Source organism: Salmo trutta, chromosome 9 (genome assembly GCF_901001165.1).
Source record: "Salmo trutta chromosome 9, fSalTru1.1, whole genome shotgun sequence".
NCBI lineage: Eukaryota > Metazoa > Chordata > Actinopteri > Salmoniformes > Salmonidae > Salmo > Salmo trutta.
Genome location: NC_042965.1, coordinates 22,430,608 through 22,449,181, shown reverse-complemented (window position 1 = coordinate 22,449,181; position 18,574 = coordinate 22,430,608). Strand labels below are relative to the sequence as shown.

At 45.4% G+C, this 18,574-nt stretch overlaps 1 protein-coding gene across 5 annotated transcripts in view; it reads left to right on the top strand.

The window, feature by feature from the left end:
- The window catches only part of emid1 (EMI domain containing 1), a 98,871-nt gene that overhangs the window by 55,902 nt on the left and 24,395 nt on the right, over positions 1-18,574 (top strand). For all 5 annotated transcript variants that reach the window (XM_029763051.1, XM_029763049.1, XM_029763048.1 and 2 more), the window contains 3 exons: positions 12,008-12,112; positions 12,351-12,412; positions 12,707-12,839. In XM_029763051.1, coding sequence (XP_029618911.1) covers positions 12,008-12,112; positions 12,351-12,412; positions 12,707-12,839 — 300 coding nt within the window. The remainder of the gene's footprint in view (positions 1-12,007; positions 12,113-12,350; positions 12,413-12,706; positions 12,840-18,574) is intronic.

The following is an 18,574-nucleotide window of genomic DNA, read 5'->3' as shown; positions in this document are numbered from 1 at the left end:
AAATAAAAATAAATGCATGAAATGAAATGGAATGAAATGTATGCATTCACTACTGTAAGTCGCTCTGGATAAGAGCGTCTGCTAAATGACTAAAATGTAAAATGTAAAAATGTTATTGACTGTACATTTGTTTATCCCATGTGTAACTCTGTGTTGTTTGTGTCGCACTGCTTTGCTTTATCTTGGCCAGGTCTCAGTTGTAAATGAGAACTTGTTCTCAACTGGCCTACCTGGTTATTAATAAAGGTGAAATATATATATATTTTTAAATCTATATATCTGTGTCTGTGGTTATATCTGTGGCTGTGTCTGTGGTTATATCTGTGGCTATGGAGAGTGTGTGTGTATGGAAGTGAGTAGGCAGGCCTATTCCTGGACCCAGTTATTTTTGGAACGCTTGTTTGTTTAGCCGTTTGTGGCTGTGTGTTGGCTGAGAGGACTGGGTTTTAATTGCTGTGCTGTGTCAGGACAAGAAGGGAGGATGTCACAGACAGTCCCTCCCTGTCACTCTAAACACACATCAGAGGAAGTGTGGTTTCACCCAGGCACTGTCAGTAGTACAATGCTCCTGGTTTTAATGGTCTCCCTGGTGACCATTAAAGGGGAATGAGGGGAGGGGGAGGAGGAGGATGAGGAGGGAGCGAGGGAATGCTAAGACACATCACAGGACAATACTCTTCTTGGGTTCAGAGAGAGAGAGAGATATAGAAAGAGAGAGAGAAATTTGACCCCAATAACTAACGTGGGATATGCGTCAACAGCAACCTTGGGAAAATCCTCTGCATTATCATTAACAGCCGACTTGTACATTTCCTCAGTGAAAACAATGTACTGAGCAAATGTCAAATTGGCTTTTTACCAAATTATCGTACGACAGACCGCATATTCATCCTGCATACCCTAATTGACAAACAAACAAACCAAAACAAAGGCAAAGTCTTCTCATGCTTTGTTGATTTCCAAAAAGATTTTGACTCAATTTGGCAGGTCTGCTATACAAATTGATGGAAAGGGGTGTTGTTGGGAAAACATACAACATTATAAATCCATGTACACAAACAACAAGTGTGCATTTAAAATTGGCAACAAAAAAAAATTCTTTCCATAGGGCCATGGAGTGAGACAGGGATGCAGCTTCAGCCCCACCCTCTTCAACATATATATCAACGAATTGGCAAATTAGAACTAGAACAGTCTGCAGCACCCGGCCTCACCCTACTAGAATCTGAAGTCAAATGTCTACTGTTTGCTGATGATCTGGTGCTTCTGTCCTTGACCAAGGATTGCCTACAGCAGCACCTAGATATTCTGCACAGATTCTGTCAGACCTGGGCCCTGACAGTAAATCTCATTAAGACAAAAATAATGGTGTTCCAAAAAGAGGTCCAGTTGCCAGGACCACAAATACAAATTCCATCTAGACACCGTTGCCATAGAGCACACTAAAATTATACATACCTCGGCCTAAACATCAGCGCCACAGGTAACTTTCACATAGCTGTGAACGATCTGAGAGACAAGGCAAGAAGTGCCTTCTATGCCATCAAAAGGAGCATAAAATTCGACATCCCAATTAGGATCTGGCTAAAACTACTTGAATCAGTTATAGAACCCATTATCCTTTATAGCTGTGAGGTCTGAGGTCCGCTCACCAACCAAGAATTCACAAAATGGGACAAACCAAATTGAGACTCTACATGCAGAATTCTGCAAAAACATCCTCAAATATCAAAAATATATCAAAATCCAGAAAAGAGCCGTTAAATTCTACAACCACCTAAAAGGAAGTGACTCCCAAACCTTCCACTACAAACCCATCAACTACAGAGAGATTAACCTAGAGAAGAGTCCTCTAAGCAAGCTGGTCCTGGGGCTCTGTTCCCAAACACAAACAGACCCCACAGAGCCCCAGGAGAGCAACAGCAACACAAGTAGACCCAACCAAGTCATGAAAAGACAAAAAGATAATTACTTGACACATTGGATAGAATTTACCAAAAAACAGAGCAAACTGGAATGCTATTTGGCCCTAAATAGAGAGTACACAGTGGCAGAATACCTGACCACTGTGACTGACCCAAAATTAAGGAAAGCTTTGACTACAGACTCAGGGAGAATAGCCTTGCTATTGAGAGAGGCCATCGTAGGCAGACCTGGTTCTCAAGAGAAGACAGGCTATGTGCACACTGCCTACAAAATTAGGTGGAAACTGAGTTGCACTTCCTAACCTCCTGCCAAATGTATGACCATATTAGAGATACATATTTCCCTCAGATTACACAGACCCACAAAGAATTTGAAAACAAATCCAATTTTGATAAATTCCCATATGAATTGGGTGAAATACCACAATGTGTCATCACAGCAGCAAGATTTGTGACCTGTTGCCACAAGAAAAGGGCAACAACAAACACCATTGTAAATACAACCCATAATTATGTTTATTTATTTTCCCTTTTGTACTTTTACTATTTGCACATCATTATAACGCTGTAAATAGCCATAATATGACATTTGAAATCTCTCTATTCCCCTGAAACTTTTGTGAGTGTAATGTTACTGTTAATTTGTTATTGTTTATTTAACTTTTGTTTATTATCTATTTCACTTGGTTTGGCAATGTAAACATATGTGTCCCATGCCAAGCTATTTTTTTTTATTTAATTGAGAGAGGAGGGAGAGTGTGATGAGGGAGGCGTCTGCATGCAGGTCAGCTGGGGTCACGAGACGGGGGCATGAAAGGAAGGAGATTTTACAGTTTTCCAATGTTTTTGTGTCTGTCTTAATAAAAAGTGATGGCTGGGAGTTAGTAACGTCAGCCTTTGCCTCACGTATTTATTGGACATCTGTTACTTTCAAGCGGAGGAAATGTTTAAAAAGCGTGGAGCGAATTTGTGGTGCAGCCCATCCCAACCGCACGCCGTCTCAAACGCAGCATGCTTCACTTCCCCAGATGTGCCCGCCGCTAATGTTTGCCACTTTACACAGACCACAGCGTTGTTTGTTTTCGCGGCACCAAGATAATTGTTTCCCTTGTGCCGTACACTAACAATCCCTATGTTTTGGGGGAGGAAGGGGAGAGCATTGTCTTATTATGTTTCTACTTTTAAACTCCGCTTTTTTAAACCATGTTTAGCCTTGCATTTTCACATCTGTTTGTTGGAATATAGGATTTCAGAATAGTTGTATTTTCTGTGGCTTGCTCTATGAACACACCCAGTTGTTGTTGTTGTGGGCATCCAGACATCATGTTGGTGAGATGAAACTTACTGAGAGGACTGACAGAGTGCTGAAGCAGATAAGAGAAAAAAAGAAAGGGATATTTTGGAGAGAGAAATAAAGTGGTCAGGCAGCAAGAGAGGAAGGTACTGTAGTTAGTATACTCAAAGGTCAGAGGGAAAGTGAGGGGAGAGAGAGATTATGAAACAGCTCATGGTTTCTGTATTCACTATTATAGTCATTATTATTTATGAGAGCGCCTTGGAGCGATTCTCAGCAGTGAAGACTGTGAGGGGGGCCAGAGGACTGCACTCCAGTGTAGGTAACCACAGACCAGGAAGTTGAGAAATAATAAGCAGAGGGTCAGAGAGGAGTGGAGGGAGAAGTGGGAGGGGAGGGAAATTAAGTTAAAGGCTGTCCGTAGCAACCAGTCAGTCTGACAGGGTCCCAGTAAGAGCAGATGTAAATGTTCTAGACAGACAGATGAACAGACAGACAGGCAGGCAAGCAGATAGACACCAGTGCAGCATACAGCCAGGCCAGGCTCTACTCTGTAGTTGTAGACTTCTGCCTGCCAGGGAGAAGGGGGGGGGGGGCAACCAGGCTCCACAGACCCGTCTGGGACCCTGCCCCTGCCATAGGCCTCACCACAGGTATGGGAGAGAGAGGGAGGGAGAGGGGGCAGGAGAGAGGAAGAGAGGGGGCAGAAGGAGCAGCCCCTGTCTGGGAAGAGGAGGCGGGAGATTAGAGGTCTGTCTGCGTGGACATCTGGATGGAATAGATGAGCTGACAGGGCTGACAGACCAGCACTACTCTACTGTAGGAACTTGTGTGCATGTGCGTGTGCACGGGAGCTGATGCGCGTGTATGGATGATGCGTGTGTGTGTGTGTTTCTGTGTTTGGCTGTGCTCCATATTATGGGACCACTTGGGCATGGGCTGCTTTAGGGTTAGTGCCACCCTGCTGAGTCTGTCTGTCTACTCTGTAGAGGCCAGGTGAAGGTAAACTCAGCGATATGACGTAGGTGCACAAAGTAAACAGCATAGTGGGTCAATTTCTGCAACAACTAAGAGTGTTGAAGTGCGAGGCTAAACTCCCCACTGTTTTGGTCACGTACTAATCTCTTGTGGACAGATTCATGTGTAAATGGGAAGTGACAACTTTTCAAGATTTTTACTTCTGGGTAACCGAGATTAGTCCCGTACCTACCACTCTCTAACAGCATCGAAGCGAACCTATACACATGCGCAGATACTGTGTGTGACAGTGTGGGAGTGAAGTCTTGCATCTCACTTATCGTAATATCTGTGGTGGTACTCGTGGCAATGTAATTTAGCTGAGTCTACCTTTAACATCTTATCTGGAATCAGAACACACAGGTGTGTTCTAGAACAAGAGGAAAGCATTAGAATGAAGTCAGTAACTGCAACCACACAAGTTCCAACACTCCATTGAGTGGCCAGGCGAAGTGTTTGTTAAAGATCCCAGGCAGTCTTAGTCTGTTCTCAGACCCATTAGCGATGGAGTTATGAAGGTCTAGCCTAGTGGAGGTGGAGGGGGGTGTCTGGAGGCCAGGGTTCTCCTGTCTGACTGTCTGGTCTGCCTGCCGGCCTGCTGGTGTTGACTGATGAAGTGAGATGTGTCTGTAGGAGGTGAGAGCCCCTCCCTGACCCCCCACCACCCCACCCCTCACCTCAGGGTCCTAAAGGCCACGTCTGGTTTCAGTTGCAGTTTGGCTGGCCCAACACCTCTGCAGCAGGTCTGCTCACAACAACAGCCTTAGCAGTGTGTGTTTGTGTGTGTAGCCAAATATGTGTGAGTGTCCGTGGAAAGACTCTCTGAGCTTAACCTACCCTTATAGTGAATTCTGGAGATAGTCCATGTTGGCCCAAGGACCCCCCCCCCCTTCCCCATACAACTGCCCCTAATTACAGAGTCCCACAGGAACCCAGCGGGCACTGCAGTGTGAGAAGAAATTGTGGGCCTCACCACTGCAGGCTTAGGTGGGGGGTCACTGGAGAGTGGCAGTTCATGATGTAGGCCGCCCCTCCCTCTCAGCCAATCACCTAATAAAAGCAAAGCTGGAATCCTGGGAAAGCACTATAAACGCTGGGGTGCAGGGCAGTTTTGGGTTGGCCCACTGAAGATGAGCCCCGGGTTGGTCACAGTAACGATACCATGGTCCCAACGCAATTTGGGAGATGGAAGCCATGTGTCGAGAGTGTCGAGAGAGAGAGTGTCGAGAGAGAGAGAGAGAGAGAGAGAGAGAGAGAACTGGAGGAGCATCACCCCAATTTGTTATCATATGCCCTTTTTGGTCACACTAATAAACCAGTGAAACTGCTGGGTCAGCACTCATAGACAAAGGGTAGCCAGCCACTCTGTAAGGAATATTCGCAGGATCATAATTTTGTCTAAAAGGAATGCATCTACAGATGTATCCAAATCTTTGTCCAGATGCACCAGTGGTCTTTAGTCTTCATGAAGGCTTCAACAGCAGCTTGACAGAGACAAACTCCCTGGCCTGGCTGGTCAGCAGCACCCGGTCACTCTCTGAGCAGACAGAGATGGATCAGATCAGGAGGATTCCTCCCCTCCCCAGCCTGGCCCAGCCCTGTGTTGACTGGATGGTCTGTGTCCACAGCTGCTCGCCACTCCCTCAGACCCGATACCTCCTCCTGGGAACCTCTGGCTCTGAGCTAAACCAGTCTTATGAAACTCAAGCTAAAGGAGGAGGAGGAGGAGAAGGTATAGTCAGAGCCCCAGTCAGTCCCCTGTGACAGAGTTCATTCTCAGGTCTGACCTGTGCTGTGGTAAAATCACATAGTTTAAATGTACACCTCATTGTTGATTAAACGACGAGATGTGTGTGAGCTTGCATATAATCACCCTCCCACCATTACAGACCATATGTATTGAGAAACAAAGAGACATTTTAGCCATAGAAATACCTCCACAAGACAGGCCTTCCTAGCACGAGGGCTGTGTCTGTCTGCACAGTGCTACGTCTTTTGCATATCAAAGAGAGAATAAATAAACCACGGCAAATAATGAGCTAAGGAGAGGGAGCCTAGAGTGTGTTGGAGCATTAACGGGCTCTGTAAAGAGAAGAAGGAGGAAATGTGCTCTCTGGGCAGGCTAGGCTGGCTGGGCTGGCTGCAGAATGGTCTGGTTTATTTTCACTGGGAAAGTAACACTGGAGGACTGACCTTGGACCATTAAACACAAATACACACACACAGTCTCACACACACACACACACACACACACACACACACACACACACACACACACACACACACACACACACACACACACACACACACGTTTGTTGTACTATCCTTGAGGGGACCAAAACATGTATTCCCTAACCCCTAACCTTAACCCTTAATGTACACTACCGTTCAAAAGTTTGGGGACACTTAGAAATGCCCTTGTTTTTGAAAGAAAAGCAAATTTTTTGTCCATTTAAATAACATCAAATTGATCAGAAATACAGTGTAGACATTGTTAATGTTGTAAATGACTATTGAAGCTGGAAACTGCTGATTTTTAATGGAATATCTACATAGGTGTACAGAGGCCCATTATCAGCAACCATCACTCCTGTGTTCCAATGGCATGTTGTGTTAGCTAATCCAAGTTTATTTTATTTTTTTGTACATTTTCACCCCTTTTTTCTCCACAATTTTCGTGGTATCCAATTGGTAGTAGTTACAGTCTTGTCTCATCGCTGCAACTCCCGTACGGACTCGGGAGAGGCGAAGGTCAAGAGCCATGCGTCCTCCAAAACACAACCCAACCAAGCCGCACTGCTTCTTGACACAATGCCCATCCAACCCGGAAGCCAACCGCACCAACGTGTCTGAGGAAACACCATACAACTGGCGACCGTGTCAGCGTGCACTGCTCCCAGCCCGCCACAGGAGTCGCTAGTGCGCAACGAGACAAGGATATCCCTGCCGGCCAAACCCTCCCTAACCCGGACGACGCTGGGTCAATTGTGCACCGCCCCATGGGTCTCCCGGTCGCGACAGAGCCTGGACTCGAACCCAGAATAGCAAGCACTGTGATGCAGTGCCTTAGACCACTGCGCCACTCGGGAGGCCAAAAGTTTATAATTTTAACTGGCAGCTTCATTAAATAGTACCCGCAAAACACCAGTCTCAACGTCAACAGTGAAGAGGCGACTCCAGGATGCTGGCCTTCAAGGCAGAGTTCCTCTGTCCAGTGTCTGTGTTATTTTGCCCATCTTAATCTTTTCTTTTTATTGGCCAGTCTGAGATATGGCTTTTTCTTTGCAACTCTGCCTAGAAGGCCAGCATCCCGGAGTCTCCTCTTCACTGTTGACGTTGAGACTGGTGTTTTGCGAGTACTATTTAATGAAGCTGCCAGTTGAGGACTTTTGAGGCGTCTGTTTCTCAAACTAGACACTCTAATGTACTTGTCCTCTTGCTCAGTTGTGCACCGGGGCCTCCCACTCCTCTTTCTATTCTGGTTAAAGCCAGTTTGCGCTGTTCTGTGAAGGGAGTAGTACACAGTGTTGTACGAGATCTTCCGTTTCTTGGCAATTTCTCGCATGGAATAGCCTTAATTACTCCGAACAAGAAAAGACTGACGAGTTTCAGAAGGCCTTTGTTTCTGGCCATTTTGAGCCTGTAATCGAACCCACAAATACTGATGCTCCAGATACTCAACCAGTCTAAAGAAGGCCAGTTTTATTGCTTCTTTAATCATCACAACAGTTTTAAGCTGTGCTTACATAATTGCAAAAGGGTTTTCTAATGATAAGTTAGCCTTTTAAAATGATAAACTTGAATTAGCTAACACAACGTGCCATTGGAACACAGGATTGATGGTTGCTGATAATGGGCCTCTGTACGCGTATGTAGATATTCCATTAAAAATTCAGCCGTTTCCAGCTAGAATAGTCATTTACAACATTAACAATGTCTACACTGTATTTCTGATCAATTTGATGTTATTTTAATGGACAAAAATGTGCTTTTCTTTCAAAAACAAGGACATTTCTAAGTGACCCCAAACGTTTGAACGGTAGTGTATATGTATATTTATATTCTGAATTTTTCTGGATTATGTGTGTATCGGTTTTTTTTTATTGCTAGGTAATGCTACATTTCACTACACCTGCGATAACATATGCAAATCTGTGTACACAACCAATAAACATTGATTTAATTTGACACACACACACACACACAAGCCTGCTGGTTGGTGAGACTTTGACTCACAGGGAGAGGATGGCTCCCAGCCCCCTCTCCCTGTGACCGTGTGCTGTCAGGGGCCTCCCCCGGACTGCCATGGAGGGCCCTCAGGGGCTGCTTAAGGGTGTTGGAGGGAGTTATTTTGGTAACCTCAGTCACAGAGGGGGAAGGCGTTATGCTTTTTGGAAGACTGTCAGCAAGACTGCCGAGACCCCCTTCCCCTGCTCCTACTGCCAATGCTGACACACACACACACACACACACACACACACACACACACACACACACACACACACACACACACACACACACACACACACACATACGCCAGTGGAGGCTGTTGAGGGGAGGACAGCTCATAATAATGACCGGAACGGCGCAAATGGAATGGCATCAAACACCTGGAAACCATGTGTTTGATATATTTGATACCGTTCCAATGATTCCACTCCAGTCATTACCACGAGCCTGTCCTCCCCAATAAAGGTGCCACCAACCTCCTGTGACACACACACACAGAGCTGTGGATAATTGTATAACACTAATGAGATTTTAATTAACCCTGACACTGCAGTGGTGTGACCTTCACCCCTCTCCCTCTGTCTCCTGAGAGAGTTTCACCAGGCAGGCCAGGCCAGTGGGGAGGAAATGACTTGTCAGTGTTTGTAAACAGTGGAAAACTCCCCCCTGTGCTGTGGTCTGTGTCCTGTCCTGTCCTGTCAGTCCCAGAGCCTGGAACCAGACACAGAGCTGATGTCAGGACAACCTCTCCTCTCTCCACAGGGGTCGCTTCTAATGAAGAGCTCTGATTCAAACCTTGATTAGGGCCCAGAGCATCACAGGATCAAGGGTCAAACGCACTCAGGCAAGTCTCTCTGACCCCCCCCTTTAGTCGGGAGAGAGAGAGAGAGAGAGAGAGAGAGAGAGAGAGAGAGGTCATAAGCCTCGACATTGTTACTCTTGGCCCAGATGAGTAGATCACACTCAGCACATCCAAGTCAACACACACTGCTTCACAGACACTGTCTATGGGAATATAGGGAATAAGTTGACTTGTTATCCTGTGATTTCTCAAACTTGAGACATGGACAGGCAGAGTGAATGAAAGAGAGACAGAGAACGAAAGTTAGGCAGTTGGGGTGTGTGGGGGATGGTTGTCTGAGTGCCAAGGCCAGCTGAATGTTTTATACAATGTGTTTAAGTGTGGGTGGGTGGATCTTGGCACTTGAATGGTCTATAATCTAAAGAGAAAAGAAGTGGTGTCTGTCGGAAAGGGAGGCTGGGTTAGAGGTGCCTTCAGTCCGTTCTGGAGCAGGGGTATATTATCAATTCTGAGCCTATTTCAAATCAGACACTGTCATCAATATTACCTGGTCTCCATAGGACACCTCCATTGAGTCCCCCCCCCCCACCCCCCACCCCTACCATACGCACACACTCTCTCACATAGACAGGCAGACAGACGGACATGGAGCAGAACGAAGAGTGTGTTTACTTCCCGCTTGAAGTTCGCCGCTAATTTTGCATTCTTACTGAAATGGAAGATAGGGCTTTTAGCAGTACATCTTTACACATTCCTCAGAACATACCGTTGATTTACAGTCTCAGCTCTAACCTTGTTTCATTTCCACATGCGCTAGTAGTAACCCACTGAGAAAGCCTTTCAACCCAAAACATAGAAAATCAAAACCACAAAGATTGAGGGCAAGTGCCTGGAGCAGGACCCATTTACACTGTTCATCTCCCTTTCTCCTTCTCTCTCTTTATGGGCACTAACTCTTTCTGTTGTGCTCTCTTTTGTCCTCTTTTGCTTTCTCTCACTGAACTCTAAACAGAACATGAACTCTTTGAACTGTATTTCTGTCTGTGCTGTCACTGACAAGCATCAGTAGCGCATAATATATATTACAGTAAGTGTGGCTGACTGTGTGTGTATGACAGAGAGAGATTGAGTGAGCTCTTGGAGGAGTATAATAGTCTCTCCCTGCCCCTGAAAGGGTTGCAGGTGCTCTTTCCAGGCAGTGTTGGCCAGTGGTTTGCAGTGTGTTTGGCTCCAGCTGACTCTGAGAAGAGGTGTTGGCTGGCGTCTAACGAGGTGCTGAACCCAGACTCTTGTTTGTGTCCGCAGCACCTGGGTCATACAGACACAACAACACTAACACACACAGAGGAGACAGTCTGGAACTCCACAAAGGTCTGCCCATTTAAAACATCCCCAACCCGCAGGAACACAAACTCCCACAGGCAAGATGGAACAGAGCACTCAGAGCTGAAACTGTTTTAATATTCAATCAAATCATACCAACATGAAAGCAGTTTGGCCAGGTGTAGCTTTTGTTGTGTGTGAATTTGATACAATTGCAGTGTACAAATAATTTGATCACTCTTTTGTTGCTGATAATCTTTCTGCACAGCAGGAAATGCGAACATGTAGTGTATTCAAGGTATAAAAAGGCTTCTAAAGTTTGTAATTTTCCCTTTAAAATGCCAGACTTGATTTGCCCTAAGAAAAATGTAGCCATTAATTATAATCCACCTAATAATTCACATTTCCTGTTGCTGCAGGATTATTTCCTAGCTGTAGCAAACTGGCTCAAATTAAGATCCTACTTCTGTAGGATGTTTATGGTATGGTATTTGGTATTTTATTAGGATCCCCATTAGCTGTTGCGATAGCAGGAGCTACTCTTCCTGGTGTCCTCACAAAATATGAAACATGACATAATACAGAAAATGAATAGACAAGAATAGCTCAAGGACAGAACTAAATAAATTAAAACAAGAAAAATATAACTGAAAGGTTCTGTACTGACTCAATCGTGACTCAATTCAGTAGCATCTAGATTATGAGTTATACATTCATATCAGTACATACATATCAAATCATTTGTTTAAATAGGGGAGAGGCGTTGACGTGTTGTGAAGCTGTTTTTTAAAGCCAGGTTTGCTGTTCACTTGAGCAATCTGAGATGGAATGGAGTTCCATGCAATCATAGCTCTATGGATGGGATACAGGACAGAGATAAAAGTCATGCCTGCTCTAGCATTATCAACCCTCTTTCTATCCATTCCTCCATCCGTCCATCCTTCTCCCCTGTGTTCCTCACCTGCTAGCCCACCCTGACAGTGGTGTTGGTTAGGTCACCTGGTAGAGAGAAGCTCCCTGTCTCCTTGCAGTCACAGGACACTAGATAGTTTTTGTCCAGGGCTTTCAGAGCAGAACTCTCTCATGCAGTCCAACTAGCCTGCCACTGTGCTTCATCATAATCAGAATGCCAAATCATGTGAATAAAAATAATGGAATAAAAAAAAGAATGCTGAATTGACAAGGGACTATTAGCACCACTGAGCATTCTGAAATTGAGTGAAAATACTTCCTGGGAGGGTTAGTATTTTCTTGTTGATGTGGACTGATTGTGCTGTTGTCTGGAAGCCTCACTGCTTACAAGGGCCATTTGCATGACTGACTTAGTGCATCATAACGGAATGACGACTGTATGAACTCACTGTGTGGTCTACTGAACTGACTCCTCTTCATCCTCCCCTTCCTCTTCCGCTGCAGAGTCAGGAAACCAGCTGGTGGCTCAGGAGGCGTTGAGGAAGCCGTCCAGTCTCCGCCGACCTCCTGCCTCTGCCCGCACAGAAGCTGGGGAGCAGCTCTCCACCAGTAAGAACCAGGACCCTAACACTCTCTCATACAGTACTATGACACCTGGAACCATATTTCTCTTTTAAATATCATCAGACTCAGAACACCTGGGATCCAATTTATCTCCTTTACAATGTTTTGCTTTACACTCAGGCCCCATGTTTCTCATATTCACTGAAGTACATTTTTGGAAGTGCTTTTTGCAGATATCGATACTTGTCCACGTATAGTATGTTTTTCTTTGTCTGTTCTCCAGATTGCCTCAACTGTAGTCGATTCACAGCCCTGACAGACAGACTCAGCTCACTGGAGGAAAAGGTACAGTCATGGACTCCTCTACTGAAAACTGTGCTGCAGCGAGAGTCTACAGTCTCTGATCATGAACACCAGTGTTTGAGTCCATTTGAAAGGCATTGGCGTTTCTCTGATAGATGGAAACACACACGCACCTACAATAAATTGTAAAGTATTTTATCTGTATTGTCTTTTTCGCTATGTGTCGGACCCCAGTAAGACTAGCTGTCGGCACTGGTGTCGGATAATGGGGATCCTAATGAAAATGTAAATTAAAACATCTCTTCAAGTTTCTCTCTTTCCTATTTTATCCAATAGGTTCAAGTGCTGTCCTCTCCTGCCTCCACTTCTCACCGCCACCTACAGGGTGAAGAAGGAACGGCACCGGAGTCTTCCTCACAGACAGGGGCTCCACAAACCAAAGGAGCCCCTGGCGAGCGGGGACCCTTAGGTACGTACAAGTCTCCTATACACATGTATGGGCAGATTTTAGGAACAGCCATGTATTCCTACTGATTTGAGTGAAGCAGGTTATGTTTGATAATTTCTTAGAAAATGACTCTGCACGGCTCTCTTCGTGTGCTGTAATTCGTTCTCCATTACATCTCAACCTGCTCTCCTCCCCCATATCATATTTCTTCTGTCGCTAAGAGAGAGACGTGCACATGCACGCACACACACACACGCACGCACGCACACACACACACACACACACACACACACACACGCACACACACACACGCACGCACGCACGCACACACACACACACACACACACACACACTAATTTCCAGTTGTCTGTGCTGCTCTCTTTCAGGGTTCTGTTGTGTGGAAAGTGAACACTTCAGGGCATGAAAGCCCTCTCCTTCCCTGGAGCTCAGCCCAGTGTTGGCTGCAGCTAGAAAGATAGAGTGTTCTGCTGGTGCACTTTCAAAAGGCTTTTCAATAGTGTATCAACTTCCATCCAATTACATTCAAATCTGTTTTAGCCAAAGGCTCTCTCAGGTTAAGATCATCACTGGCCTCCTGATGCCTGTAGAAGAATGTAAATGCACCATTATGTTTGTCCTACCACACAGACAATGTTTGTGGGTCAGTCTTAGTAGTTTTGAGAGAGAGAGAAATGATCTGTTCTGTGTATACAGTACCAGTCAAAAGTTTGGACACACCTACTCATTCAAGGGTTTTTCTTTATTTTACATTATAGAATCATAGTGAAGACATCAAAACTATGAAATAACACATGGAATCATTTGTAACCAAAATAGTGTTAAAAAGATCAAAATATATTTTATATTTGAGATTCTTCAAAGTAGCCACCCTTTGCCTTGATGACAGCTTTGCACACTCTTGGCATTCTCTAAACCAGCTTCACCTGGAATGCTTTTCCAACAGTCTTGAAGGAGATCCCACATATGCTGAGCACTTGTTGGCTGCTTTTCCTTAACTCTGCAGTCCAAACTCATCCCAAACCATCTCAATTGGGTTGAGGTCAGGTGATTGTGGAGGCCAAGTCATCTAATGCAGCACTCCATCACTCTCCTTCTTGGTCAAATAGCCCTTATACAGCCTGGAGATGTGTTGGGTCATTGTCGTGTTGAAAAACAAATGATAGTCCCAATAAGCACAACCAGATGGGATGGCATATCGCTGCAGAATGCTGTGGTAGCCATGCTGGTTAAGTGTGCCTTGAAATCTAAGTAAATCACTGACAGTGTCACTAGCAAAGCACCCCCACACCATCACACATCCTCCTCTATGCTTCACAGAGGGAACCACACATGCAGAGATTATTCGTTCACCTATTCTGCGTCTCACAAAGACACAGCGGTTGGAACCAAAAATCTCAAATTGGGACTCATCAGACCAAAGGACAGATTTCCACTGGTCTAATGTCCATTGCTTATGATTCTTGGCCCAAGCAAATCTCTTCTTCTTATTGGTGTCCTTTATTTTTTGTATATATTTAACCTTTATTTAACTAGGCAAGCCAGTTACTTTACAATGACGGCCTCCACCTGCCAAATCCAGACAATGCTGGGCCACTTGTGCACCGCCCTATAGGACTCCCAATCACGGCCGGATGTGATACGGCCTGGATTCAAACCAGGGACTGTAGTGTCGCCTCTTGCACTGTGATGCAGTGCCTTAGACCGCTGCGCCACATGGGAGCCCTTTAGTAGTGGTTTCTTTGCAGCAACTCGAACATGAAGGCCTGATTCACACAGTCTCCTCTGAACAGTTGATGTGGAGATGTGTCTGTTACTTGAACTCTGTGAAGCATTTATTTGGGCCTCAATTTCTGAGGCTGGTAACTCTAATGAACTTATCATCTGCAGCAGAGGTAACTCTGGGTATTCCTTTCCTGTGGCAGTCCTCATGAGAGCCAGTTTCATCATAGCGCTTGATGCATTTTGCAACTTTTTTTTTAGCAAGATGGCGCCGACCATCTCTCGCTTTGAGTCCTTAGGAAACTATGCAGTATTTTGTTTTTTATGTATTATTTCTTACCTTGTTACCCCAGGAAATCTTAAGTCTTACTACATACAACCGGGAAGAGCTATTGGATATAAGAGCGACGTCAACTTACCAACATTACGACAAGGAATACGACTTTCCCGAAGTGGATGCTCTGTTTGGACCACCACCCAGGACAATGAATCTAATCCCAGAAGCTGACCCAAAAGAACAGCGCTGCAGAAGGGGCAGACGGAGCGGCCTCCTGGTCAGGCTCCGTAGACGTGCACATAGACGTGCACAGTATACTACTCGCCAATGTCCAGTCTCTTGACAACAAGGTAGATGAAATTCGAGCAAAGGTTGCCTTCCAGAGAGACATCAGAGATTGTAACATTCTCTGTTTCACGGAAACATGGCTCTCTCGGGATATGTTGTCGGAATTGGTTCAGCCACCGGGCTTCTCCATGTATCGCGCCGACAGAGATAAACACCTTTCTGGGAAGAGGAAGGGCAGAGGTATATGCTTCATGATTAACGACTCATGGTGTAATCATAACAACATACAGGAACTCCTGGTATATGCTTCATGATTAACGACTCATGGTGTAATCATAACAACCTACAGGAACTCCTGAAGTCCTCCTGCTCACCCTACCTAGAATTCCTTAAAATCAAAAGCTGTCCATATTACCTCCCAAGAGAATTCTCGTCAGTTATCGTCATAGCTCTGTACATTCCCCCTCAAGCAGACACCAAGATGGACCTCAAGGAACTCCACTGAACTCTATATAAACTGGAAACCATATATCCTGAGGCTGCATTTATTGTTGCTGGGGATTTTAACAAAGCAAATCTGAGCAAGGCTACCTAAATTCTATCAGCAGATTGATTGCACTACACGCGGGGGGTAACATACTTGATCACTGCTACTCTAACTTCCACGATGCATACAAAGCCCTCCCCCACCCTCTCTTCGGCAAATCTGACTACAACGCCATCTTGCTCCAAGCGTCTTATAGGCAAAAACTCAAACAGGATGTACCAGTGACTAGAACCATTCAACGCTGGTCTGACCAATTGGAATCCACGCTTCAAGATTGTTTTGATCACGTGGACTGGGATATGTTCCGGTGAGCCTCAGAGAACAACATCGATCTATACGCTGACTCAGTGAGTGAGTTTATAAAGAAGCGCATTGGAGATGTTGTACCCACTGTGACTATTAAACCTACCCTAACCAGAATCCGGGGATGGACGGCGGCATCTGCGCAAAACTGAAAGTGCAAACCATCGCATTTAACCATGGAAAGAGGTCTGGGAATATGGCTGAATATAAACAAGGCAATCAAACAAGCGAAATGCCGGTACAGGGACAAAGTGGAGTCGCAATTCAACGGCTCAAACATGAGACATATGTGGCAGGGTCTACAGGAAATCACGGACTACAAAAAGAAAACCAGCCTCGTCATGGACACTGATGTCACGCTTTCAGATAAACTAAACACCTTCTTGCCTGCTTTGAGGATAACAGTGCCACCGTTGCGGCCTGCTAACAAGGACCCCCCCTTCTCTGTGGCTGACGTGAGTAAAACATTTAAACATGTTAACCCTCGCAAGGCTGCTGGCCCAGACGGCATCCTTAGCATGCGTAGACCAGCTGGCTTGTGTGTTTACGGACATATTCAATCACTCCCTATCCCAGTCTGCTGTCCCCACATGCTTCAAGATGGCCACCATTATTCCTGTACCCAAGAAGGCAAAGATAACTGAACTAAATGACTACCGCCTCGCAGCACTCACTTCTATCATCATGAAGTGCTTGAAAGACTAATCAAGGATCATATCACCTCCACCTTACCGGCCGCCCTAGACCCACTTCAGTTTGCATACCGCCCCAACAGGTCCACAGACAATGCAATCGCCATCACACTGCACACTGCCCTATCCCATTTGGACAAGAGGAATACCTATGTAAGAATGCTGTTCATTGACTACAGCTCAGCATTCAACACCATAGTACCCTCCAAGCTCATCATCAAGCTGGAGACCCTGGGTCTCAACCTCGCCCTGTGCAATTGGGTCCTGGACTTTCTGACGTGCCGCCCCTAGGTGGTGAAGGTAGGAAACTTCGCTGACCGTCAACACTGGGGCCCCACAAGGGTGCGTGCTCCGCCTCCTTCTGTACTCTCTGTTCACCCACGACTGCGTGGCCATGCACGCCTCCAACTCAATCATCAAGTTTGCAGATGACACAACAGTAGTGGGCTTGATTACCAACAACGCCTACAGGGAGGAGGTGAGGGTACTCGGAGTGTGGTGTCAGGAAAACAACCTCTCACTCAACGTCAACAAAAGAAAGGAGCACCCCCTATCCACATTGAAGCGACAGCAGTGGCGATGGTGGACAGTTTTAAGTTCCTTGGCGTACACATCACAGACAAACTGAAATGGTCCACCCACACAGACAGTGTGATGAAGAAGGCGCAACAGCAACTCTTCAACTTCAGGAGGCTGAAGAAATTTGGCTTGTCACCCAAAACGCAGACAAACTTTTACAGATGCACAATCGAGAGCATCCTGTCGGGCTGTATCACAGCCTGGCACGACAACTGCACTGCCCTCAACCACAAGGCTCTCCAGAGTGTGGTGCGGTCTGCACAACACATCACCGGGGGCAAACTACCTGCCCTCCATGACACCTACAGTACCCTATGTCACAGGAAGGCCAAAAAGATCATCAAGGACAAAAACCACCCGAGCCACTGCCTGTTCACACCGTTACCATCCCACTAGTCACTTTAACCTCTTACATCTAGACGTTCCGCTAGCGGAACACCTGCTCCAATATCTAATGATGGGCGTGGCGCGAAATACAAAGTCCTCGAAAATCCGAAAACTTCAATTTTTCAAACATATGACTATTTTACACCATTTTAAAGACAAGACTCTCCTTTATCTAACCACACTGTCCGATTTCAAAAAGGCTTTACAGCGAAAGCAAAACATTAGATTATGTCAGCAGAGTACCCAGCCAGAAATAATCAGACACCCATTTTTCAAGCTAGCATATAATGTCACAAAAAACAAAACCACAGCTAAATGCAGCACTAACCTTTGATGATCTTCATCAGATGACACTCCTAGGACATTATGTTATACAATACATGCATGTTTTGTTCAATCAAGTTCATATTTATATAAAAAAATTGGATTACCTTTGCTGTTCTTCGTCAGAATGCACTCCCAGGACTTCTACTTCAATAACAAATGTTGGTTTGGTTCCAAATAATCCATAGTTATATCCAAATAGTGGTGTTTTGTTGTGCGTTCAAGACACTATCCAAAGGGTAACGAAGGGTGACGCACCCGGCGCGTTTCGTGACAAACAAATTCAAAATATTCCATTACCGTACTTCGAAGCATGTCAAAGGCTGTTTAAAATCAATTTTTATGCGATTTTTCTCGTAAAAAAGCGATAATATTCCGACCGGGAGTCGTTGTTTTCGTTCAAAGACAGAGAAAGTAAAATGGACTCTTCTCGTGCACGCGCGCACCATTCTCATTGTTCTCAGATCGACCACTATCCAAATGCGCTACTGTTTTTCAGCCATGGCCTGCAAAGTCATCATTCAACGGTCTGGCGCCTTCTGAGAGCCTATGGGAGCGTTAGAAAATGTCACGTTACAGCAGAGATCCCCTGTTTTGGATAGAGATGATCAAGAAGGTC